Source organism: Phyllostomus discolor, chromosome 13, assembly GCF_004126475.2.
Source record: "Phyllostomus discolor isolate MPI-MPIP mPhyDis1 chromosome 13, mPhyDis1.pri.v3, whole genome shotgun sequence".
Classification (NCBI taxonomy): domain Eukaryota; kingdom Metazoa; phylum Chordata; class Mammalia; order Chiroptera; family Phyllostomidae; genus Phyllostomus; species Phyllostomus discolor.
In genome coordinates this window covers 56,354,962-56,382,599 of record NC_040915.2, presented here as the reverse complement: position 1 = coordinate 56,382,599, position 27,638 = coordinate 56,354,962, and the positions used below count along the sequence as shown (strand labels likewise).

The 27,638-nt window shown below is 46.1% G+C and overlaps 1 protein-coding gene across 2 annotated transcripts in view; it reads right to left on the bottom strand.

The window, feature by feature from the left end:
* The window catches only part of KREMEN1 (kringle containing transmembrane protein 1), a 58,124-nt gene that overhangs the window by 26,448 nt on the left and 4,038 nt on the right, over positions 1–27,638 (bottom strand). For both annotated transcript variants that reach the window (XM_036014672.1, XM_028527972.2), the window contains exons 2-3: positions 14,872–15,034; positions 11,106–11,197 (exon numbers count right to left, since the gene is read on the bottom strand). In XM_036014672.1, the coding sequence (XP_035870565.1) occupies positions 11,106–11,197; positions 14,872–15,034 (255 nt within the window). The remainder of the gene's footprint in view (positions 1–11,105; positions 11,198–14,871; positions 15,035–27,638) is intronic.

Genomic DNA, 27,638 nt, shown 5'->3' with positions numbered 1-27,638 from the left:
ACTCACCACACAAACAGGAACAACATGCTTACTAGCAGGAACATAAAATAGCACTGAATTCAAGGACAGAAATCAAAGGCGGCCACCTCGGAAGACTGGCTTTGACTCCAGATAGTCAAACGTTCATCTCTTCCATCTCTCTGGCTAGCATACAATGCTCATTCACGTACGCACCTTGCACGAAACGCACAGCCTGTTTAGGAAGGCAGGACAGGCGATGTTACTGCTACGCGACAGAGAAGAAATCAGTTTAACGAGGTTAAGGGCCTCAAGTGGGGGGGACACAGGATGAAAATGGGGAGCAGAGTGGCGCTCTAGGGGTGCAGATTCCCATGCCATGGTTTTTTTTCCCTCGGTGTCCCTGGCCCCTTTTCCTGATAGGGCCAGTCTGGGAAGCTAAATGAAGAGGACTCTGAGATTTAAGACAGAATTCTCGAACGCATTTGTCACTCGACGCTTGGCGCACCGCAAGGCCGGCCTCTGAGGGGGCCACTGCCCTCTGAGTCGCCCCGGAAAGTGTGGCTCGGAGTCTCGCCGGAGGAGACACGTCATGCAGTCTTCAAAAGCATGACTGGTCAACTGAGTGGATTTCCAGGCCGTAACCCACCCTTAGCTCTTCCCAGAAGCAGGGAGGAAAACTCAATTTGAAAAAGGATATTTGTTCTCAAATTCCTTTTCACTTTCACTGCTATTTTAAAGTCCTGTGGCTTGGTCATGCACTTTTCGTCCTACCAAAGAGGCTTCATCATTTTCAATTTTTAAAAAACCATCTTAAAATACGAATGACCCCTTGTTTATTATAGTTGATGCTTTAAAATCCACAATAGTTAATTACCAACATTCTCTTCAGCTGTTCAGAGTTCTTAACAGAGGTAAGTTTTAGAGATGGCTGAAGGAAAACGGCCCTCTATTCCGACTAACCCAGGAACTACTGTTCTCTTACTATCACAAGGAATGGTTGGGAAGCAACCGGGCAGGCTTATTTAACACCTGTAACATCTGGATATCACTGTGGCTTCCCCGTGAAGCTGCTACGTGCGTCTCTATGGGGGCCTCCGCAGCTGAGGACCACCTACTGCCCACGGCACCTTCTCAGAGGATCTGCTCCCACAGCTGCTGCTCCTCTGGCCACAGCTGACTCCCACCGGGGCCACCAGATGCCCTCTCTCCCAGGAAGGTGGCAGTGGGACTCCAGTTAGTGAACTGCGGGCCCTGGACCTGTACGGTTCCGTCAAGTGGGCATGAAGGCAACCAGCCGCATCTGGGCCGTGTGCGTTGAGGAGCGAGCTGACCCTGCCAGTCCACAGACGGGGGCAGCGTGAACGCCACACGGAGAGGGGCAGAGGTGGGAGCCATGCGGCCTCAGAGAGAGTTGGCAGGAGTGGAAACTCCCTTCCCAGGTTCTTGGGACACTGGGCTTGGGTTTTGTGACCTACTCCCTAAGTCCCTTTTGCTCAGTCAGCTTGAGTAACTTCTATTCCTGAGAATGGAACAATTCCGAACAAAGACGGAAAGTGTGCCTACTGTGGTAAAAGCTCATTTTGACTGTGCGTCTTCGGAGGGGAATTTGCCTAAGAATAAGTCCTGATTGTCACTGTGTTTTCTATTCCAGTGCTCTGGAGGGATCTGGGATATTTGTTTAACAAACTTAAAGCAAAGTTCTTGTCCTGCATTTGAGAAAACTCTTCCCTAGGTCTGCAGAACACCTATTTTTTCTCATAAGTAAAATCTGCTTCTTCAGAAATGATGCAGTGACTGTGCTTACTTTAAATGTCGTGTAACCTTGTGCGGCAGAGACCATCTTCTGCCCCAGGCACTCAGCATTGATGCCTCCCCGGCTGATTTCTCCTTCCTGCAGCAGCAGTTAGACGCGAGCAGAGCAAGGAAGACAGGCCAGGTACAGAAGGTCACCAGGGCGGAAAGCCCCAGGAGCTGGGCAACAGGCAAAACTGGGAAGACAAGGACCTCACCCCCAGGGTAATCTTCCCTCCCCTAGCATACCACTGGTCATGTGGTTCAGACCCTCCCCTGAACTTTCCTCCCCTGGCAGGTTGCTAGTCACGTGGTAAACCCCCTGGAGGAGGAAGTAGGGGCCCCGAAGGGTGGCCTCCTGGGACTCCCATGCGGGTCCTTGAATAACCACTCCCTTCGAGATAACTAAACCCTAGAGATAACATCTAGGCCTCAGTTGCATTTCAACTCCAGGCCCAGAAAAGCAGCAAAACCAGACAAGAGATGCCATGGCTGACATCAGACCAGCCACACTGACCAATGACTCCCCACCCTGGCGCCGTCCCATCAGTGGAGACCTCCACCCTGAAAGGATGCACTTGGAAAGCTGATAAATATCCCATTGGGACCCTCTCCTGTCGCCTCCCCTAAAACCCTCACCCTTCAAGTCCCTGAGGACAGAGGACCCTGTGCACTCTCCCTCCCAGGAGCGCGCCCACCTGTACCTTTCCCCTCCCCCCAAGGCCCGGGACCTTTACTTTGCTCTCTCCTAAGCTCTGAGGACACTTTTTGGTTTTTTGCCTCTGTAATTTGTTTCCTGAGCCCACCTCTTCTACCACTCACTTCTTCCACCTCTGTGACTTTCTAAATAGACTTTATTTTATAGTTTGAGTCTTGGCTCTGAAGCCTTTCCTAGCCACAACTCAAGAACCAACGCTGCTGAAGCAAGGTTAGGTCTGGCACCACTGGTCTAACCTGGCGCCTTCTGGCCACCACCACTTCCACGAGAGCGAGGACTAAGAACACATGAGGTTTTGCCTCTGGAGTCCTATCAGAGACTTATCATCTAGAATACTTCCTTCCATCAGAGAATCAATGAGGTAAGTGTAGATTCATCCACACTCTGAGCCCGTAACCGTAAGCATACAGGACTGCATCCTGCCCATCTAAACCAGTTTCGGCCCTGGCTGGTGCAGCTCAGTGGATTGAGCAGGGGCCCACGAGCCAAACGGTCACCGGCCTGACTCCCAGTCAGGGCACATGCCTGGGCTGCAGGCCAGGTCCCCAGTGGGGGGAACTTGAGAGTCAACCACACACTGATGTTTCTCTCCCTCTCTTTCTCCTTCCCTTCCCCTCTCTCTGAAAATAAATAAATAAAATATTTTTTAAAAATAAAATAGTTTCAAGTCTGACAGCTGTCACCTTGGTCGAAGTCCTATCACAATATGCCCCCCCTTACCTCCATCAGTTTATTTCTAAGCACCAGCTCCCCTCTTCAGTCACCCCGAGTCTTCAGGCAGCCCCACGTGGGTCTCTGAGTCTGTAACAACTCACCCAAATAGATAAGTAAACAGCCTTTTCTCCCCTGTGAAATGTTACCTTCAGGGGAAGGTAGCAAGAGTTCCTACGGACCCTGGCCCCCCACCCCCGTACGGCCCTGATGTGTTACAGCGGCGGTTCCGGTGAGAGTCCCTTCTCTGAAATGCAACTTCCGGTCATTTAATGTGGCAGACAGTCTCCGAAGGAGGCTGTAATAATTTCTCTCCTTCTCCCTCTGCACGTATGTGTTGTTCCCTACTTTAATAGTTGGAATCAATGTCATCTACACTTGAATCTCAGCTGGCTTTTTGACTTGCTTTGATCAACAGAATGTGGTGGACTTCTGGGTTCATGCCTTACTTATGGGGACTGGCAGCTTCTGCTTCCTCTTCTCCGGAGGCCTGCCAGCCGCCACAGAAGAGGCCTGAGTATGCTGCTGCGAAGAACAGTCCCCCAGGTAGAGCCCTAAAGCCATTCTGAGTGCCCTGCCCCGCCCGGCAGAGCCCCTGGCTGAACGCAGCCGCCTGGCTGAGCCCACGGGAGAGGAGCGGAAGAACAGGCTGGCCAAAACTCAGCCAGCCCACAGAATCGGGAGAAAAGATAATCTGTTGTTGTTTTAAGCTACTAGGGTTTGGGGTGGCTTGTTAGGCAGTAACAGACAACTGAAACACCTTCCTTGACAAAAGGTCAGTCCAAGTTCAGGAGGAATGATACAGCTGTGTCTCTGGGAAGAGGAGCTGTTTATTGACTTGAACTTTTTTTTCAGGGACACCACAAAGGCCCCAGGCAAGGAACCACAGTGTCATCTTTTACTTTTTCTGCTGTTTGATCCCTTATACGTTACACTTGTCATCAAGTTCAGTCTTCCTCCTAAATGTCCTGACTTCCTCACTGCAGCCATCACAGTCAGGCCCCCACCCCCTGGATGCAGAAGTCTCAAGTCTATACCCACTCGCTCCTCCCCGAACTCCCTCCCTCTGATCCATCCTACAAGCAGACACTGGGATCACCTGCCTAAGCTAGGGCTCTCAGCGCGTCAGGTCCCCATCTAGTCGACTCTGGCTTTCCAGGGCCGATCTGGTTCCTCTCTGTCCATGCTCTACCCGGCGGCTTGGCTGCCGACCCACAGGCACAGCCTGGGCCCTTCCTCCAGTCCTCGGTCAGACTGTTCCTGGACCCATCCAGCTTCATCCGCCTTTCTCTGTGATCATGTCTCCGACTTCCGCAGCCCAGCCCGAGCTCTTTTGTCTTCAGAAACTCAATTCAGTCTTATTTATGAAACTGGTGGGCTGCTCTCCAATTTCCTCCCGTGTTTATAACTCAGACTCCCAATTATATCATAAGTTCGACAGAACTATTTCTTGTGTTTATAGATATATTCCTTGCAGTGTATAGCTATCATGGAGGAAAATGTCTATTTGGTTCAGAAAGTCTGTATTTTTAATGGGAAATTAGGTTACACCCACTGGCCAAAACAAAGACTAATCGAGTGGATTCCAGGTCTGGAACCGCAGAGCTGCCCTGTGAGGACAAATGCAGGGCCTCCCGTGTTCCCTGGGTGTAGGGCCACACCGGTCCCCAGAGGAAGGGCCACCATAGACATGGAGGCACGCCTCTCGGCCCACGGTCAGTCAGATAAGAAAGGAATTGGCAGAAATGACACGCGGGTTAGGAATGACCTCCTCAGGAGTTGGATGATGGGAAAATGCCAATGGTAGTCTGTTTCTTGGGGGAAAGCAGAGGCCACCCCAATACCAGCTGGTACTTTCGTGCCTACCATGTGCTAGGTCCTGGACTGAGGATCGTGCATATTTTACTCAGTAATCTTCAGAATAACCCTGGAAGGCACAGATGAAGAAACCAAGGCCCAGGGGAGAGTCATTTTGCCATAAGCTATCAAGTGAATAATAATTCAAACCTAAGCTTGACTGGGAAAAGTCCCCATAAATTCTATCAGCACCCCTCTGTAAATAATATATAATCCAAGCAAAATGAGGATTTGCCCGCTATGCAAATACAGCTTTAAAATAAACCCTTGAGCCCCCCTTTCTACCTTAATAAGCCTCTCCTTCACGGAAATTCCAGAGCTACCCTTGCTCCTGTCTTTGAAAAGCTTAGTCCAGTTGGGAAAACAAAACTCACATAAAGCAAGAATAAATAATAAAAAGCAGGACTCTGACAATGCTAATTTGGGCAGTCTAAAGAGTTCGATTAAAAACACTACATAATTGTAATGGAAAGACAGAAGAGGTGAAAAAAACTAGTGTGCAGTCTGTATTGTTAGTGTTCACATTGCTTTGGCCACAGGCTAAGTTTTGAGGTTCTGTTTTAGCTGTAAAGGGTTAACGATGCCCAGAGTTGCTGTGTCTTTTTTAAGGCGAACTTCAGAACTTCAGCTCACGCAATGAAGACACAGAGAGGCCCTGAGGCCTGGGCAAGGCTGCCTGGTGCAGCGTTTCATGCAAAGGGCCCGACTCTGGGGAGCCCGTTCCCAGCTGACAACAGCTGGGCTGGGAACACCCGCGGAGCCAGTCCAGCATTCTGTGGAGCCGCTCTGCTGCGCGACAAATGCTTCCTGGATACCATTGCAGCCGGCTTTCCTCCCGGGGCCTGGGATTTCCCAAACCCGGAGAAGAAAAGAAAATGACTTAGAGCTAACAGCTTGAACTGCAGACCCTCTGTCGCCACTGAGCTAATCCTTGGGTTTCCACAATGTCAAAAAGGCAATCTTAATACTTCGGCATACTATCAGAATTTCAAACTCTAATTCCCAAACAATCCACAAAGAAAACTCTCGAGAATGACCTCAACAGTAGCCTGGATCCATCCCAGGGCCCCCGTTTTCACGGAAATAAAAGAAATGGGGCTGTGCTCAAGGACTGTAAGGAAAAGGCACTGGTCTTGCCGTTAGGAGTCCTGGATTCAAATCCTGTTGGCTCAGAGTAAAGCCTCATCAAGTCACTTAATTACGCTAGCCTCGTTTCCTCTTTTGAACAATGGGTGATGGGTCGTTAGAAGAGGACACACCTTGGGCTTCATAGGATTGTCAAAAAGGTTAAATAAGATAATGTGAACATAAGTGTTTTGTATGCAGTGGGTACTGGGTGCATAGCTCAGCAGTAGCTCAGATAAAGGCTAAGACATATTAAAAAGCGGTGCTGACATTAAAATGCAGAAGATGCTAACAGAAACAAAACATTTTCCATCATGGAGAGACTGTCTTGACCCCCACTGCCGAAGTGCCCTTGGATTTTTACTCAAGCTCTGAACACGGCTTTAAAAACTCTTATTAGGAATCGCCATTGGAAGCTTTCAAATCCTGTGTTTTGGGCCGCATTTCTGTAAGGAACAGCACACCTGTTTTAACAAGGTCGGGGTGTTATTTAAGGACGAGGAACTTGAGCCAGTGAGGTCAGTGGCTGAAACTGGCCAAAGGTCCCACATTGCTCAGGGGCCACCCCCGGCACCTCGGAGGGGATGTGAACCACCATCACCAGAGAACCTCTCACAGGCCGGGAGGGGGAAGCCTCGCCCTGAATCTCTAGTACGGAGATTTAAGAAACTGCGGAGAAACGTCTCCTTCTGACACTTCACGCTCTCCTCAGCCTCGTCCCCATCTTTCCGGGTCAAGTCCAAGCTCCAGAACCAGACCCTAAAACCTTCCATTATCTGGCCCTACCTAGTTGTTCTCAGTCCTCATCTCCTGCCTTCCTTCTTAAAATGTCTGTCTCAGCAACACTGACTCTGCCGGGGAGTGTGTGTGTGTGTGTGTGTGCGTGTGTGCGCGCGCACACTGCTCCCTCGGCCTCCAGTGTCCTCCTCCCTGTCCCACCTCACGCTAACATCTAGACCCTGGCTACTAAAGAGTGTGGCCCTGCAGCTCCAGCATTGCAGGGGCTTGTGACAAATAGTCTCAAGTGCGTCCCAGCCCGACTGAATCAGAATCTGCACTTGAATAAGATCCCTGGTGATGGCACCATTACTACATTTTTATAAGGGAGCTTAAAGCTGGAGAAGCCCCTCACCAAGACCCCACTTCTTCCAGAAGCCCTCCTGGACAAAGAATAGCCCCTGCCTCCCACCACGCCAGGGCAGCTACCTGTCTTCAGGGCTCGTCTGGAAAACTACAGAGTCTCTTGCGTGTGCTTGTTTCTGTGCCTGTCCTCAGCTGTGGCCCAGGGGCTCCCCGCCGCAGGCTGCAGACCATGCCGTCCTTGGGTTCCCCACGCTGTGTCATCCTGGCCTACGTTCGGAGCTTAGACAATGTTATTTGTCACAGCTCATGATCTCTAAAGTCCTTGTGATTTTAAACTTGAATAACTAACCTTAACAATAACTATCTTTAATAGTTAGCTTTAACTGTAATAATAACTAACTTAAATATAACAGTTTTAATAACTTGAAACACCTAACAGTTTTATTAACTTCAATGACAAAAACTGGAATCACTAATTTTAATGACTAACCCAGAAACCTGTGAGCTACACATAAAAGCACAATGATGCTTTTTATGACCTGTTTTTTAGGTCACTCTTGTTACACATTTGAATCCAGACACTCTGAATGTTGTACGTATGCATTTAATTTTTGTCATATTTAAAATATTATAAAATTTATATTTTGCGATGGAAACTTTCAAATATACACAAAAGTAGGAAAGAATAAGGAGCCCATCACCCCGCATCAACAAATGTTGACCTTTTTAAAAAAAAATTCTCATTTTATCGATTTCCCTCACCCCCATCGACTCACTTTTTGGAAGACTAGGCCATTTTAAAACAAATCCCAAATATATTATTATTTCAACCACAAATGTTTCAGTATGCATCTATAATCTAAGAGAATTTTATTGTACCTAATAGAATTAATAGTGATTCCTTCATGTAATCTCATAGTCTGTACTCAAACTTTGCTAATTATTTCAAAGATGAATTTTTACAGTTGAGTTTGTAGAAATCAAGTGAATGTTTTATAGCAAACAAAAAAGAGCTCCCAGGAATGAGAAGGTGAGTTTCTCAGGCCTGTGGCCCAAATTAGCTATGTGTGAAAAAAAATTATATTAGCCTTCAATGCCATTTGCAGGTTCCTCTCCCCACTCACAACTAGATTATTTACTTAAAAAAAAAAACACACCTGTTATGAAGAATCCACAGGTAAAATAGAGCAAAGCAAAAGCAATACTGAAGTCCATACAAGCGCGTCCCTCAAAAGCAGTGAAACAAATAGGAACTGTAATGGTGAGGATGGTTTTTTATGAGACAGAGAGATACAGAAAATAGATTTTAAGCCCAATGACTTCCCCCTCAATAGCCAAATAGCCAGCAGGCCTTACAGACTTAGAGAGTGGACTCTGGAGGGATGATCAATTTGCTGGTGCTATTTGCTTTTAAAATCTGTATTGATTTTGCCTGCACTAAGCACTTGGGGTTTCTGAGAAACATGTCGGCAGAAGTGGTTGGGGGCACATCCAATGACCTCGGAGCTGTTCTCCTTGTACGCGTCCTGCTCCGTGCTCCACAGGTCGGGAGCATCGTTTCCGACTCCTCTAGGGCCCCCGTTCGTTCCGAGTCATGCTTCATCTAGGCCCCCCTGCTTGTTTAGCTCTCTACGTAACACGCCGCGGGGCAGAGATTCCGGCCTCCACACAATGGCCCACCATTCAACCACCCTCTGCTTTGTCCCTAAACATTCACTCCCCCTGGCTCCCGCTGGGTCTGTTATATTCAGATATAAACTGTCCAAGAATCTGATCATGTCACAGGCCTTTTCCTGTATGACAAGTTCAATGCTAATCATGAATAGCGGGCTTCACACAGAGGGTTAGTATTATTCATGAAAATTATGACTCCACGTCCAAAAATAGGGCAAAACGAAAACAGGCAGGCTGTATCTCAGCTGAGCCCACGAGTCAATTACCAAGGTCTTTTGCTGCAAACATCGCAAGAGTTTTCTCAACTACACTGATCAGCCATACTAGACACACCGTGTTCTGCCAGACTCAAGGTTTGAGGCTCGGCTTCCTGGGGCACCCTGGCGCCCACAGGGTGAGCGTGAGGCTTTTTCAGAGAACCAAAGCCAGTCACTTCCTACCCCCTCAAACTAGGTGCCCCCCAGTTCTTACTCCCAATTTCTTTAAGTCTCCCTACCCAGACCGTTTCAAGGCCAGCATTAGAAGCTTTGAGAGCGTTACCAAAGGGCCATAAAAAAAGAAAATAATGTTAAATTTTCCTTTTTTGGAACAGCAAGGCACACCCAACAAATATTATGAATTAGAGGGGCGCTGAGTAGCTTACATCAGTTTTGCTCTAATTCTGTCTTCTGAAACTTAGTTTTCGGTGACCACGTGAGTCAGCTCCCATTGGCCCAAATTCTATTTTATAAATGCAAGTTGAGGATTATCTTTCCAAATAAAAGCGGCCAGATTGAAATCCCTTCTTTGCCATTCCTGAGAGAATGACACAGGCTGGTACTAAAAGACTATCTTTGTGTGGAACAAATGGACCGAGGAAAATCTGCTTTCCTTTCCCCCTGCCCCTCTCTTCTTTACAGAACTAGAGCCAAATGAGATGTTTTTCATTTTAAAAATCTGATTAAGCAGACTGGGCAGAAGCCCTTTCTTCTGGTCTTCACTGTTCTCTCAGTTCTGGGACTGAATCAAGACATACTCAGGTTGGAAGGACAGGGAAGCTAGGGCCTAATGGCCAGGCCCTGGTGACACCTGGATGGATAACTTCTGACAGGTGAGGACGGGGCCTGCAGCACCGGGTTAGAAGGGGCCCTTTCCCCTTGGGGCATAAGAATCTGGACTGTCGGAGGGGGCACGAGTGAGGGGGCCCCAGGTTCCATGCCAACCACTCTACATATGCTGTGGATACAGGCTCCTGACCTGCGGATGAGAAACACGGCAGGGCAAGGAGTAGGTTTAAGTAATAATGAAAAACAGCCCAGGTAGAATTATTATGAATGAACATCTTGCCCTTCAACTCCAGGACCCGAGAAACCCTGCTCCTTTGGCATATTTAAAAAGGTACTTCAAACACTACATAAGTAAGCTCCTTAGTACTGTATTTAGTTTTGGCTTCTGTGCTTTAAATCTTCATATGGTATCGTTTTAAAGTATCTTTCTAAGATTCCCTGTCACATCATGCGTTTCCTGGGGGTCAGGGTCTCTTCCTACCTTTGTATCTTGTGTCCCATGAACACTGAGTATAGGCACAAACGAGGGAACGGTTGGAAAACAGGCCCCACAGTAAAAGACTGAGGGTGTTTGTCTTTGGTAGTCGAAAGGGACAAGTTGTAAGCTTTCATAAAAAACAACAGAACCTCTTCACGCTAGTTTGAGGGAAAGAACTATGACATTAGCTTTGGAGGGTATTTAATTAGATATTTACTGAAAATCATTTTCCAGGGGACACAACACATTAAATCCAAATAATAAGTAATCTCATAGCTTAGTTTTACTGTCTTCGTTCACTCTAAAAAATATAGACACATCATTCACAAAAGTACAAGGTGTTTTTCCTGGCTGCTACGGAACTACTGTTGCCATCTCTGCCCATGAAGGAAGAAGCATGAGGAAACTGAGTAGAAGCAGAAATTCTGGTTGAGCTTATCCGCCAAGGAAATGGGATGCTGAGGGAGCCAGGCATTCCCATTTCTGAAAAGCTTCAACAAGAAAAGTGAAAATCCTCCGGCCAGGATGGCTTCTCCTTTCACCTGCTTCATGAAATCCGCCCGCCTAAACTACCTCCGACCCTCCGGCCCCTCCAGACGTGGCCTTCCCACCCTGCACGCCCAGTGTCCTGCAGCCTGCAGGTGGCGCACTGGAGTCTTACTCTGGCAGGCGGGGATCTCGCAGTACTTCCAGTAGACGCCGTCCTCATGCTCCGCCACGTAGCACCAGGGGCTCACATCTCCGTCTGGGTTTCTGTTGGGGAAAAGGACACACCGGTAACGTTTCCATCATTTTACGTCGGCTGTCTCATTGCTTTTCAGTTTTACCAAAAAGGAACGCTCTGGCTTCTGTGATTTTTCATGACCGGTATATACCTCTTATGAAGGAAAAATTCATAGCACCTTTCTCCTCCAACATGGACTTCAGAGTCTGGGGGCAGGAAGGGGTGGATGGGGAGTAAGCAAAGGTGATACACGTTTATACAGATTCCCTACAGTGTAACCGGGACAACGGACCACTGAACAAATCATGACAAACAGCACTGGCACCTTAAGCGGGAATGTGGCAATTTCCACGGCGGAGGGAGCACAGGTGCCTTCTCTGCTGAGGGTAAGAACGTGAAAGACGCGAATGGGCAGGATGGCAATTTGGAAATTGGCGTCGAAGCTCCTCTACTTGGCAATTTCTCCTTCCGCACTTTACTCACAAAGGTGTTCATCACAGCATTTTTATAATATAAAAAAGTTACAACAATTTTATAATATAAAAAAGAAACAACAATTAAGGACTGGTTAAATAAATATGTTATAGCCAAATAAGGGAATGCTGGGCAGCTAGCCAAAATGTGGTGTAGAGACACATTTTGTTAATATGGAAGATTTACATAATATAGTCTCCATTGACAAGCTTTCACCAGGATCAGGCTGGTCAACTTGTTTCATAGAGTGGGTCTTATTTCTACATCAAAACCCTAACTTCTCAGAGAATTCGGAAGAAAACCAGGCCAAAGAGCTTCAGTCAGAACCTGTGGTCCTATGATCCTGGTACCAACTTCTGATACAGCAATAATACTTTTAAAAGATTAATTTCAGCCCTGGCTGCTGTGGCTCAGTGGATTGAGTGCCAGCCTGTGAACCAATGGGTCGCTGGTTCGATTCCCAGTCAGGGCACATGCCTGGGTTGCGGGCCAGGTTCCCTGGTGTGGGGCATGCAAGAGGCAACCCCACATTGATGTTTCTTTCCCATTCTTCCTTCCTCCCTTCCCCTCTGTCTAAAAATAAAAAAAATATATTTTTTAAAAAAAGATTAATTTCACATTTCTAAAGGAGGAGCTTAGCATACATGCCCTTTAAGGTCTTTGCAACTCAGCGATGCCATGATAATAGCGGGCAACACTGAAGAAAGGAACAAAAAAGTGGCAGGGGTTACTGAACACACAGAGAAGCCTCGCCTCTCTCCACTGCTTCCCAAGCTCCCTTTATGTAGACTCAGAACACTGGAAACCTGACACTCCAGTTAGGCCGGAAATGGGCATAAAGACCCAGCAGCCGGAGCTTTGGAGCAACCCCTATCAGGCCCGAGAGGGGTAAGCCTATTGTGTGGCCCGGAAGATAAGACACCCCAAAGCACAAAGGGTCCTTTTATTTGTTGTGCCCAAAGGCAGGTGCCAGCGCCAATTCTGCTCCTCCTGTCCCCCTGTCTTCCCCTCTGATCCAGATATGTCGGGCCCAGAAAAGTGCATTCCCATCACTCGCCATCTCGCAGACATCTCAGCTGTGGCGGATCTGGAAACATCTCACAAGACAAACACAGTGTCGGATGTCAGCTGAGAAATCAAAGTAGGCGAACTTGTACAAAGCCCTTCTTTAAACAGTATTTCACTGTCATTTTCCTCCCTCTATTCAGTGTTCAGCTTTGATGTAGCATTTGGTAAAGACCTTAGAAAACAACTGTTTGTTATCAATGTCAAAACGGCTCTGAAAAGCATCAGGATAGCTTAATAAAGAACAATCGAATTCATCTTTGACTTCACTGCGGTGCTAAAAACAAAAGGCCCAGACTCTCTGATGTGATAACAATCAACAATTTCAGCTTCTCTTTTTGCAGGATAAGCTGGTAGTTCAGGTCTGGAACATTCCATCAAATCAACGCAGGGGAGGGCTGCAGCCGGCCAGGGCGAGGGAGGAAGGTAGTCACGCCAGGCTCTCACTGTGCATTTAATTTACTAGTGCATTTCTAGGAGTCTGTGGAGAGACCAGGGTAATGACCTATGAGAAAAAAAAATTTTTCTCATATAAATGAAACCTCATTGGAAATTTCAAATTTACCTTAAAGTCAGACTTATAAACAGGAACTCTTCTGAGAAGACTTGTTTGGTAGAAAGCAAGAGACACTTTAGAACAAGAATGTAAATAACTGTAAAAATGAAAAAACAAACGCTGGTTTTTCTTCCTAAATACTCTTCCCAACCTAACTGTTTCTATGAACAGAAAAGTTAGGGGAAGGAAACAGATGAGAAAGGAAGTGGGGTTAAATTTTTAATTATGCAAAAAATTTTAATGAACATGCATAGTTTTGAAAATAAATTGTAAAAGAATTACTTAATGAGCGTGTGTAACTTGAACAATAAAATATAGAAAACAGCAAAATGTGAAGTAGCATATATACAAATTGTTACCTCTGGGAAGTGGGGCTTGGTTGGGGGGGGATCTGCAGGGGAAGAGGTAAAACGTGGGACTTTAAACAATATATATCTGTGGTTTTTGAGAATTTTTTTGGGAAAGCTTTTAATACGTTTAGAGTAACAAACTACAGAATAATGCCACAGGAGGAGGAAAGCCGAGGAAAGAGCTGAATGCACAGGGGCACACACTCGGACTGCAGGCCTGGCGACGTCGAGATGACCACGGGCCCTCGAGTGCTAACGAAAATACCAGAGGGGCACAGGGTAAACAGCGTAGCCTATGTGGTGCAGGTATCAGTATGTTGGCTCAGCTGGGTCAACATGCCGTGGTTGAATTTCCAGCATACTGGTAGAACCGGAGATACCGTGTGTAGCTCAAAGCATAGCTTAGGAATCGTTCTTCCCCATCCCCGTGGCTCCAGAGCCTGTCCTTGCACCTGTCTTAATAATAGTTAAATTCAACGCATTGCTGAACCATGAGTCACATTACCAGGACCTTGGGTATAAATAGCTAAAACAAAGCTGTAACCAAAAGTGCTTAGAATTTTTGCTCTGATCCCTACAGACCAGTACTTTTTTAAAACTTGTTTTGGATCACTAATAACTGAGAATCTGATCAAGGTCATGGCTAATCTCCCCAGAAAATTGCAAGTACTCATTGAAGCACCATAGGTCTCAGGTCTCAGGTCTCAGGTTAAGAGCCCCTGCTGGAGTCAGACAGGTGAAGAGCAGAGCAACACCTCGGTCTGTAGAAAGGAGGGGAAAGTACAAATTTGATGGCTGCCACTGCCACCGGAGAGAGGGTATCCTGGGCTGGCAGAACGTGGGTTAACGCAGGGCAGCTTTTTTTGCTCACAAGCAGAGGGAGGTTTGGGCCACAGATGGTGCTTTTGCTTGACCGCTACATTCGAAGCAGCTTAAGAAGCTTTGCTGTCTGTCATTGTCCACCGGTGGCAGGGCCAACTGAGAAAACCCCCTCAAAGAGACATGTAAGTGATCAGACAGGAAAGCGGAGTTCTGAGCACCAGTGTGAAAGCAACCCAAGTGGAAGAGTGGCAGACTGCACGTGTGGCTGGGCACACAAGGTGTGACAGACAGATTTTAAAAGACACTAACAACAAAGGCCTTCTGAGTGGGCCAAAAGGAGACAAAAACGCTCTCCCTAGTTGTGAGCAAGGTTGGGAAAGACCGACAGAGGAGACCAGAGATTTATTTTTTAAAGTGCTGTGCGGCCCCGTCTTACCTGCAATAGTTATGCTCGCCCAGGCCCCCCTCCCCGTTGGGGTATTTCAGAGTGTTGTACGGATGCTGGAAAGTCTCGTTCCAGAACAGACATGGCTTCCCGCCTTGCAGCGCCGTCCAGTTCTGCGTTCCCCTATAATCTGCACCATTGGCTGTGAAACATTCTAGGAGAAAGAAAAGACAGTGCAAACTCATTTTCTGGCAACATCTGTGGCCTCCTCCCTCTCTGGTTGATATTTGTTTTGTTTGGACCAGGCTGGAAATGGAGAGCGTCTTGCTAGGTCCCAGGCGCAGGGAAATGAACACCGCTGGGGCTGCGCAAATCTGAATCGAGGCACCCTCCACATGCTGGGCTGATCTTGGCGCTAGTTCGTCTGTGTGCACTAGAACATTTGCCCTTAAAGTACACAGATCCCAACGAAGACATAAACAGAGCGCTGAAATGTATTGAAGCCCACGAAGTGCACCCCCAAATCTGGGAACAGTTGGTAACAGCCATCCGTGAGGAGTTCTGGGTGCTCGGAGGGGGTCACTGCTCTCGCCAGTGTCTCTGTGTGGTAACTGGAACCAGGGCACCAGCTGTAAGTGAGCTCTCTCCCCTACAGTCTGAAAGGCTGCAGTGACACTTGGATTTAATAAGACCATCGGATACAGCAACGCTTTGGAATCCCAATCACACAAGCCTGGGAGTGACTCACATTCCCTGGTAATGAAGAACAGTTCTCCCCATGCTGCTGGAGATGGAGGGGCGACAACACGGCCAACGGCGGGGAGGGAAGGCCGAGCTGGCATTCTCTCTCACCTGTTTCTGAAATCCCTCCCTACAAGACACACTGAACGTGGCCTCAGATGCATTTTGTAAAATGAACTAATACTCATAGGTGTGACGATGTGCTTCTAAAATCTTCTTCTCGGACTTCAGGGGGATGGGCACTGAGGCTGACAGGACTTCCCCCACATATTGCACGCATTAAATTCACAGAGGTTCATGAGAGAGGCACAGTACAAAGAGCGATTTTCAAAAATTAGCTTAGTTGGAACTGACAGATAGAAGCACTTCAAACACTTCTTTAAGATGTATCACTAGGAACCTGACAATCTGGGGGAGTTACACTAACATTTAGAGCTTCGCTTACTCCCTTCCCCCGACGTGCACTGACCTACAGCTTCCGGCATGGAGGGCCCCGTGGCGGCACACGTGCCCGCTCCAGCCTCAGCTTGAGCACGCTGCGAACACATCTATATTCTGCAAGATGCTTCTTTTAATATTTAGAAATCTATCCGCAGGCCATCTCCTTTCCTGTACCCCCTTTCTCCCGCTGGCTGGACCCTGCGTTTTGACTGGAATAGCATGGTTTTATGGACGGCCAAAATAGTCTGGAATTCCAGGCTGCACAGAACACTCTAGTATTTGGTGGGACATTCATATGTTATGATGTGTGACACTTCATGTACCATGGCAACCAAACCCTCTACCAAGAGCCTGCAAATATAAAAAAGTTCAAAGGTAATTGAAGGAGGCAGCTCAGCGTAGCATGAAATACACTGAACCAAGAAACTAAGCCCTGGCTTTTCATCCTGGACCTGCTGCTGACCAGCTGTGTGACCTTGAATGAATCACCACCGTCCACATCACCACTAATGCTTACAGAGTGTTTCACTGTGTGCCAAGCTCTGTTCTAAGTGCTTTACAAACACCAACTCACCACTGAGCCAGTGAGGAGGTCCCTTGATACTGCCATTTTTCAGATGGGGCAACGGGGGTACTCAGCCACACCCTGTACGGCCTCCAGTAGAGCCCCCTCCCATCGTCCTTGTTTTCCTCATCTCCCTCACCCCGCTTCCCACTCACCAGCAGACCCTGGTGACTTTCTTAAAACATATACCCTGAAGCCACCCTCTCCTCTCTGTCCTGGGTGCCACCACTTCAGTCCCCTTCACCATCCAAGGACAGTGGGAAACTGTCCGTTTTCTGGAAGACACGAGTACTGGGAACAAAACTCAAACCCTTCCTTCCACCTTGTCTGTGAAGCTTTCCGGGATGTGGCCCCGGCCCTCCCTCCCGCCACACCCCCTCTTCCCCTGGTCACTTGCCGTGCTCCAGCCACACTGGTCCGAGTGTAAGTCCGCCAACACTCCACATGAGGTCCGGCCCGAAATGTTATTCCTCTAATAGTTGCCATGGCACACTACACATTACCTCCTCAGAAAACCCTTCCCCAGCAGCTCCACTCCTATTTTTCTGCCCTTAGTTTGTTTGCTCCGTAGGATTATATATCACTTGCTAAGAGAGAGAAAGAGAGGAGGGAGGGACACCGGGTGTGTGAGTGTGTATGCCACACTAGAGCCCTTTCCCAAAGGCAGGGTTAGCGAAGGACCGGGAACCCGTATTTCCCGGGTTATAACCCTCATAAAGCTGCCCAGGTGATCCTGTTAACTAATCAGGTTTGAGAACCACTAGATTAGATAATTCTAAGACATCAAGCCAATCGTTACCAATTACTGGAATTTTAATTGCTATGTGTTATTACATCTTTTTTCTCCTCCGAGTGGCTGAGGAGTGGCCCAGAAGCTAGAAATGCAGGTCTTTGCAACAGACAGCAACCTGTGGGGTGATGGGCTCAATGTTCCCAGAGGCTCAGATAACCTGATTTGTAACACAAAAGAATGTGGCAGCCACCACACCTGTGCCAGTCCTCCCGCCTGCGGGTGAGGTGGCCTCTGAGAGAGGGAATGGCCAAGTGCATGCTTGTTTGCTTTACTCAGTTTCCCCGTCTCGTTCTTGTCCTCCTTGCCGTACACTAGGGAAACGGAGGAAATGTACGAGGTTTTACGGTTATTTTTTGAACAGACTTGCCCAGGGCATATCAGTTGTGAAAAAGTGCAAGAAAAACAAACTTGAGTCGTCTAGATGAAAGTTATGCGTGCATCTTGATTTCATCAGAATACTAGGGTGTGGTACTAGGTAATGAGAATCCTGACTTCCTTATTTTCTGCTGTTATGAAACTGACATAAGCTTTGGCTAGATAGGCAAGGAGTGGCTTAAACCAATAAAAAATAAAATACCACATGGCCAGCTGTATATTTATGCACTCAGTGGAAGCAAATGTACAGGGGCAATAGATATAATCTCCAGGGTATTATTTATTAATCCATTCAACAAATACACAGTTAATACTTACTAGGGGCCGTTCAAAGCACTGGGTCTGCAGTGGTGGACACTGCATTCACGGAGCAGACATGCTCATAATGAGCCAATCAAAATGAACATCACACAGTAAGGAGGGTTTTAAGGAAAAATGAAGGGGATGGAGATCAATTGGTGGGGGGTTTTCTTTTAGATGGGGTGGGTCAGGAAAGTCTTGGAGAAGAGGAGACCTTTGAGCAGGGATGAAGGTGGGGAGCAAACCACGTAAGTGAGGTGGAAGAGTGTTAACAGCAGAGGGCAGAGCAGGTGGAACCCCACTGCGAGCAGGAACGCACCTGGGAGGCTGGGAGAACTGTGAGCCACCTCCTCCACTCTGACTGAAGCAGGGCAGGTGGTGGGGAGGGGAGGGAGGGAAATGAGGAGGAGGAGGAGGCAAGCAAGGCCAGGACAAGTAAGATCTTGAGGGTTGTTATGTAAATTAGATTTTGGCTTTTGTTCTAAAGGTGAGAGGCAGCCATTGGAGGGTTTTGAGCAGAGAAATGACATATTCTGACTTACTTTTTAACAGAACTGTCTAGCGGCAGGGTGGGTGAGGAATAGTAGAGAGGCAAGAACTCAGCAGGGAGGCCCGGTAAGGTGAGTGGTTTCCGCAAAGACAAGCCGGAAGAAGAAGGACCTGGGCCAGGGTGGTAGCTGGGGTGGTGAGAGGCGCCTGGATTCTGGGTGTACTCTGAAGCTCGGGGTTTGAACACGGGGCCTCAGAGAAAGAGGAGTTGGGTACAACAGCAGGGGGTTGGGCCTGAGCCACAGGGTGAGTGGTGACACCGTTTACTACAGTGGGCAGGACACAAGAGGGGCGGGATGTCTTGGGTTAGAACCAAGGGTTTGGTTTGGACTGGTTAAGTTTGGGACACCTTTCTGAAAACTGGCTGGAGACAGAGAGTGAGCAGAACAGTACGTAAGCCCGGAGTGGAGGCACGAGGCTGAGGGTAGAGCTGGAAATGTGGCAGCGGCGGTGGCACTTCCGTGCAGAGAGAGCGGGACTCCTGTGTGTGGAGACGGCAGACCTCTGGGCCTGAGCCCCGGGGCCCTCCAACACTCCAGGCTGGGCAGGAGGGGGGCCCAGCCATGATCACAGGAAGCACAGCTGGGGAGGTAAGAGAGAAGGGGAGAGAGAGCAAGTGGGTCTTGAAAGTCAAGGGGGAACACATTCTGAAAAGGAAGGAATACTAAACTGTGAACACTGAGGAACTTCTACTTCCTCCCTGTCTTCTCTGGCTAGATCCCAATGACTTCACAGAGCTCATCTCTGTCCGACCTCACCTGTCCACCAAAGAGCTCCAAATCTTCTGTTTGAGGGGATGAATGAAAGCAGTTCAATAGAAGCCTGGCAGAAACTTAGTAACAGAGCAGAAAATTTCCCTGATAAAAACCTCCAAGGCTGGCATCAAAACACTCAGAAGATTAATTTCTACCTTTGCGAGTTGGAGATTCTTCTTTTCCCCCCTTGCTAAAATCTTCCAAAGTATGGTAGACGGCATTTATTTGAAACACTGGGGATGCTAACTTTATTAACATTCTGAGGTAAGGAGAACCACAGCAGGGGACACAAATCCTCCGTTGAGAGTCGTAAGCCAGTGGTTTTGTGCAGGCTGTTTTCCGCTCGTCCTGCTACCATGTGAAGGCCTGTGTGCCCCTGGTAGTGAGATCTCAGAGCGAAGATGCAGTTTGGGCAAAAGCCCAAACTCCTTCACAGCTAATAAAAAGTAGCTGGAGTTTTTTTTTTATCATAAAACTATTATTGTTTATTCTGCTTGGGATTTAGAAGGGCTGGGTATAAAGAAAAGACCAATTGACTAATGGCATACATATATCCTACTTTAATATCTATACTTCAAATCCCATAGGATCCCACACACATGCTGTATGTAAAATGATTGGAAGATTTCAATTAATTTACAGGCACGGCACACAGAAGACCTAGAAATACTTCCAAACATATTTTCCACATTACAGTTCTCAAAGTTAGTCTATCTATTGATTTAACGGGAAATCGTTCAATGTTTATAAATTGTACATACTGAACTAGAGGGTGACGGCTAGTTCCTTGTAAAGGGACAAAGGTTATTAAGCAGGGGAGGGGGTCTGGCTCACACTAATGTGGCTGCCTGACCACAGAGCTGAGCATCGCCTTTCTCAGGGTGGGAAGAGCACTCACTCACAGGCAGGAAAGAGCACTGATGAGCGAGAGTGAGAGCAGGAGTAAGAGTGAGGGGGAGCTCTGGCTCTGGCTCGGCCACTCTGCTGCCTTGGTGCACAGCACATCCTTCCTGCAGCTTGTATTTCTTTATCTCTGAAACAAAGGGGGTTGAGTAGATCTGGAGACCTAACTATTTTAGGAAGGTTATCAGGTCTAGATTAGAGAGAGGACCATTTTGAGATGGTGGGGAGGGGGGTTCTACACACATAATACATTGGGAATCACTGGAATAAAGAGGAAATGACGCCAGTTAAGTAGTTTACACTGTGTGCTTTCAGGAATCACCTGGACACTTTGGGCCTCAGTTTCTTCACCTGTGAAATGAGAGATTTGAACCACATGGTCTCCTTATCTCTTCCCTCTAATGTCAAGATTCTAAGGAGCCCTGGCTGGTATAGCTCAGTGGATTGAGCACGGGTTGTAAACCAAAGTGTCCCAGGTTCAATTCCCAGCCAGGGTACATGCCTGGGTTGCAGGCCATGACCCCCAGCAACCGCACATTGATGGTTTTCTCTCTCTCTCTCTCTCTCCCTCTCTCTCTCTCTTTCTCCCTCTCTTCCCTCTCTGAAAATAAATAAAATCTTTAAAAAAAAGATTCTAAGGAAATAGAACTGAGGTTCAAAAGTCTGGGGTGAAGTAACTACGAAGGATTGACAGCTCAAAACCCTATTCAGGCTTAAAATTCTCTAATTCTACATGTTTCTCTGATGGAAGTGAGAATTCTACAGTGAAAAAGTAACTCACCACTCATGTGGACCCTCCCTCTGAAAAGGCACTTATGCACTCTTTTTGCTTAGAAGAGACTACATCTTCAACAAATTGCAAAGAAAAAAAAGAGGGAAACCTACAGGTTAATAGGGACTCAAGAGACGCATCACTTGCTCAGGTCCTGATTTGAACTGTAGAACACCCCGATGAGAACCACGGAAATCTGAACACCGACTGACAGGTATTTGATGATATTAAAGAATCACTGCTAATTTTTCTAAAGTTAATAAGGGCAATGGTACTGCTACTATGTTTTTTGAAAGTTTTTATCATTTAGGGATACATACTAAAATATTTACAGATGAAATGATACAACATATGACATTTGTTACTAAATATCCTAGTTGAGGGAACAAAGGGGGGACAAATGAGATAATACTGGCCATAGTTGATCATCATGGACACTGTGAGATGGACACATGAGATTTCCTTATACTCCTCTATTTTTGTGTGTGTTCTAAATTTCCCATGATAAAAATGTTGTAAAGGACATATTGAAAATGGTTCTTAACGTGTTGTTTTACAATTAATTTACCTTAGTTTCTTTTCAAGAACTGTAAACAGCCTGGGCTATTGTGGCTCGGTGGACTGAGTGCCGGCCTACGAACCAAAAAGTCACCGGTTTGATTCCCAGTCAGCACACATGCCTGGGTTGTGGGCCGGGTCCCCGGTGGGGAGCACTCGAGAGATAACCACACATTGATTATTCTCTCCCTCTCTCTCCCTCCCTTCTCTCTAAAAATAAGTAAGTAAAATCTTTAAAAAAGGAAGTATAAACAAAATCGGTCATAAGTGTAGTCATCTAAAATCAAGGTAGGCATTCACATATCATGTCCTTGGACTACATATTAATAGTTCGGATGACCATAGAACGAACTATACTTTTGCCCAAAGTGAAAATGCCACAAAGTAATCACTGTATTTTTTAAATTACCAGTAGTTTTTCCATTAAAATATCTTTTAGATGTTCTTTTTCATTCAAGAAAACAGTGTCCTTAAAACCAGTAAAAGAAACAAAGGCCAACCTTTTCAAAGTTACTTTAACTAAAAAATCTATACTTTTGGGCCCTGGCTGGTGTAGCTCTGTGGATTGAGCGCGGGCCTATGAACAAAAGGGTCGCTGGTTCTATTCCCAGTCAGGGAACAATGCTGGGTTGCTGGCCAGGTCCCCAGTATGGGGTATGCAAGAGGCAATCATACATTGATGTTTCACTTCTTCTTTCTCCTTCCCTTCTCTCTCTAAAAATAAATAAAATATTTTTAAAAATCTATACTTTTGGAAGGGAACTTAAGGTTTATCTCTTTGAATCTCCAGTTTATTCATCTCTATTAACAAGTGAAATATTTAATTACTTAAAAAGCTGTTTCAAAAGTAAGCATAAAACCAGAGGTTTAAAATCAGAAGACCCATGAAAACACTTCAGAGAGGGGTACTATTTATTTATTATATAAAAATTTGAAAAACACATAATTATCGAGACAGGCCCAGAATGCAGTGCTGCTTGGGTATCACTATTTTCCCATCTGGCTCACATCTTAAATATACTTTGCCCCTACCCAGGCAGGACCCACTGGACATGGTGAAGGACAAGTGTTTTTGCCAGAAGTAGTCACCATGAATATGCAGTAGTGCTTGAGGAATTTCTATTTACCATTTAGGATATTATAAACACACACAATCATCAAATTGAAAATCAAAAGGCAGTTTTTTTGAGAAAGAATCTAGTTCTGTAACATATACAGATAGATTAGGCCAAGCCTCAGTTAAAGAATAAACTCACCAGAACTCTTAATTAACCATGGATTTTACCATTAATACCACCAGAACATTTTCTATCACATCTTGGTGATGGTACCTCTCTTGATATAATAATATGAGTACAAATCAATCTACTTCAATCTCGAAAAAAAACATTCACACTAGAAATAGTTTTCACATAATGAAGCTGGAACCACAGATGCTTTAAAGCTCAAAGTCCAGTTCTCTGATGGACACTAACTTAGTGCATTGTAAGTCAACTCTAAAGGAAACAAACCAGAAAAAACTAGACAACTATTTGAAAGCACAAGATCTAGAGTAGTTAGCACTATGCTCTTATAGAACCAGGGGTCGAAAACCAGCCCCAAGTGCCTGCTGCCACAGCTCTTACAAGACTTGATGACCTTGAACTGTAATTGCTGAAGAAGAACCTGGCCCTGCTTCCACCAGCCTGTGAGTTTGTTGAGCAACTCTCTCATCTTCGTACCCTTAACAACTGCAGACCACACAGAACATGCCTGGCAAATGTTTGTTTAATGAGGGAAGCAGGTGTATGGGGAGCTGGAGGGTTAAAAAAACATTACGGACATACTCAGAGTGCCCTGTCTTCCTTGCTGATGTATGTCTCAAGGCTAGTAATCATGACTTACCTAGGGAAGTTTATGTAAATCAAGTATTTGAAAAGTAAAATACTTGCTATTTAAACCAGGGGGATCTTCTATTTAAAAAAAATAAGCCTATGGTGAAGCCACTTGTCATAGGGAACAATCAACACCTTCGCAATGAATACACATTTCTACATTCCGAGTTTGCTGTCAGCAGGAGACTCGTGGCTCAAACCTACACTTTGCTTCACCATCTCCAGAGCAACCCTATTCCACGCCGTCCAAACCTCTCCGTCAGTCTAAAAGGGGATCAAATAAACTGACATAATCCAGCTTCTGGGCAAGTTCTATCAGTATTGTCTGCGCTCTATTTTTAAATTCCGATGGCTAGAGATTTCTCCAATAATGGTGTTCTGGGGGGCAGCCAATGCTCCACGGAAGCCAGCTTCTGGGCTGTTCAGCTGCCCTTGGTTGGTATAAGATGGCCAAACAATACAAGTGTTCTTGGGTGGGGAGCTGACTGCCAGGTACACGGCATGTCTCCGTGTCTTTAAAGTAAAACCTGAAGCAACAGAGTTGTAGTGTTCTATGAAACGGCACACAGATGAGTCCTAATCAGAGGCATTGGGCACGTAGCAGGCATTTAATAAGCACTTGTTAGCTATTGGCCTCAAGATAAAATGACTTAAGTGGCATGTTTCCAAGTGCTGACCAGGGAGTCAGCTTGGAGCAGAAGGAAAGACTCAGCGGTAGCAGTGACCCGTAAACAAGAACAAGCAGCGTGGTCATCTCTGGCCACCCAGAGCAATAAGGGCAGCGATGGCCAACAGTTGGATTGGACAGACAAAGGTTTAAAGTTTCATGTAATGTTTCAAGGATGTAGACCAGGGTTGCCAGATTTCGCAAATGAAAATACAGGATGCCCAGTTCAATTTGAATTTCAGATAAACAAAGAATCATTTTTTAAGATATTTAAGTATTCATTGCATGAGACACTTATACAAAAAAATGATTCACTGTTTATCTGAAATTCAGATTCAACTGAGTGTCCTGTATTTAATCTGGCAATCTTAGTCTAGACAGTAGAAACAGATGGTGAATCACAGATCTGATTCCACTAAGATTTCTGAAACACTGTTTACAAAAATGCTTAATGAGCTTTAATACAGATCGTGAAGAATCACCTTCTTGAGTGAAAAAATGATATTGATCAGAGTTGCCTACCCTTGGGACATAGGGAAGGGAAGGACAAAAGAACAATACATTAGGACAGGGTTTCTCAACCTCAGCACTACTGACATTTTAGGCAGGATAATTCTTTGCTGTGGGGCTATCCTGTGCATTCCAGGACAGTATCTCCAGTTTGGCAGTATCTCTGGCCTCCACCGGCTAGATGCCAGTAGCACATCCCACCCTACCCGGAGTTGTGACCACCAAAAATGTCTCCAGATATTGCCAAATGTCCCCTGGGAACAAAATCTCCTCTAGCTGAAACCACTTAATTAGAAGAAATGGTCAAGTAAACAGAAAGTGTCATATCCATTTACCAGCGGTCAGATAACAAACGATTCTTCTCAAGGGAGAGATTTTCAACTTGCCCCAGGTCCCTCCAAGCCCCTAGCAAGGATGAGAAGGCCTAGTCGCTTCAGCTAAGACCATCAGAAACCATTCAGCTGCCAGAAGTGCTCGAGAAGCGTCTATGGGGAGCCAAGCGGATGGAGCTCCGCATGGCAGCGCACACATCCCAGCACGAAGGGCGTCGCACCCAGCCTTTGAAGACGTTCCTTTCAAGTTAACCTCCCTTCCAACTAAACTTTTTCCAAATCTCTTCCTGCCATTTGGAAGTTGAGTGATTCTCAGCTGAAAAGGCCTGTATATACGAGGTGCAGATGGCAGCAGTTATGGCCCTCACCAGATGCTGCAGTCTCTAATTTGATTGAAAGGATATAATTAGACAACAGAAACACTTTAATGAAAGAGCAAAACATGGAGGGAGGGAAGGATTGAAGGCCCTTAACTGATGCCAAAACACCCACCAGTAATAGAGGCTTTGAGTCTGGGGAAAGGGAAGGGGAAAGCCCCTTAAAAGGACAGTCCCCATCCTGTTTATTTCCCCACAGAAATAGGAATAGGGATTTTATTATTGTAGATTTCCACTGTATTTTATGTGGGAACAATCTGATTAAAACCAGAAGGGTCTTCGGAAGAACATCAAAGAAAAACAAATATGGCTTCTGTGGTCATTATTAAAAATATTTTTACCAGCCCAATAATTTTCTTTGAAGATGAATTTTTATAGATTGAGCAGCAGCAAGTAATTTACATACTGCGATGGCATTGGTTAACAAACCCTACTATTCAACAAGAGAACTACTTAGTCGCCATACTTTCATCCAGTTTTAGGACACCAACCAAGGAGCATGGGCAGCCATTTAACATATGTCTGGGAGGAAACCATGGAGAGGGAGTCCTCCGTGCTGATGCAGCAACTATTTTGAATCATCGTTAAAAGTTGCCTATGCTGGTTTTGCTATTTGCTAGCTTTCAGACTTTGAATATGAGTATAATGTTCTGCTTCTAACCAAGAATCTGACCAAACTGAAAGAAATCCAGCCCTCAAAACCTGAAGTTGCTAATGTGCTGTGACACTCGAGTTTGGAAGCGGCTGCAGCCTCCTCAGCCCACGAGAGGCAAGGCCCCACCCTGGTGGTGAATTGAACAATAAACGTTTAATGCTTTGTCAGGGATTAAACCAATGGCGAAAGAAACTAGACACTGGGCCCAGCAAAAGGGCAGCCCTGAGTGGGTCCTGTTATCACTGGGTAGGGGAAAGGTGGCCTAAACTCTTTTGTCTGCTGGGTGCTTCCTAGCACCCAACTATACTCCTCTTCGAACTGGTGCACGTTCAGGCTAGGGAGATGTTTACCTAAAAAGAAGATTAAAAGTGATGGGGGGAACCCTGGTTGGGTAGCTCAGTTGGATAGAGCATCATACTGATATGCCAAGATTGTGGGTTCGATCCCCAATATGGGCACATACAAGAATCAACCAAGGAATGCAAAATAAGTGTAACAACATATCAGTGTCTCTCTCTTGCTCTCGCTCTTTCTCCCTTCTTCTAAAATCAATAATTAAAAGAAAAGCAGGGCAGAGGTGGACACTTCTTAGAGGAGGAGAAGGCAAGTTTCTCTAGAGTGGCCATCTTTGAGTAGTATGAATACCCTGATGACATTTTTGCAATGACCTCCTTCCGTTCCCCTTTCAGTCCGAATCCAGGACAATATCTCAGAGGTGAGGTCTGGAGAAGTCCTGCCATCTTGACACGAAGACACTGAAGACGAGAGAGAGAGAGAGAGAGAAAGAGAGAGAGAGAGAGAGAGAGAGAGAGAGAGAGAGGCTTTTCCTCCTAGACTTCCACGTTCCAGCTGGAGTCTCAGGTCTAACAGAATACGGAAGGAATGTCCATTATTGTCCTCAGGGACTGCAGAGTGAGCCAGCCAGGAACAGGGCCTTGAGGGAACCTCACTTCTAAACCTGTATGGGTAGTTTTGCAAGGGACGCATCCACTTCCTCCTCTGTTGTCCTTATTCAGGAGGCAAAAACTCAGAAAAAAAGCTACAGATCCAAACGTCCGCCCTCTCTCGAGTGTTTTGCATTAACTGTTCCACAGCACAAACACAATCAAGTTGGTATGTTTGAATGTTTCATGTTGTTTTTTCAAAAATGTTTTAATTAAAACAAAATAATCAGCCATGCTAAGCACATTGTTGTTTTTTAAAGGCCACTTTAAAAATGACAATAGAACCAAGGAAATAAAATTCAACTGTTCAGGAAAGTCACAGAACTTTGTTTTCTTCTTCTTCCTTTTTTTCCTGGCTGTTTTTTCTAAGTCTCAGGGCTGCTGCCACCTGCTCCTGGGCCTTTTCTCTGAGAAACAGATCTCTCAGCGGCTTGTTCCCAGCAACATCTGCGTGGCTGCACAAACCATGGGCCCGTTCCAAGGCAGGCACTATGTTCTTTACGTAGTAAACGCTGAACCACGCTGAATTTCTTTTTAAAGCATTTTTAAAGGTCTTTTTAAAGATCCAGATATATGCTCATGAACTTCCCCTGCCCCCGCCCAACATGTATCTTTTAAAAAATTTGGGGGTAAAATAATACATAACATAAAATGTACCATTTTAATGACTTCTCCCATATGTCTTTTAAAGTCGGTTAACAGTAAAA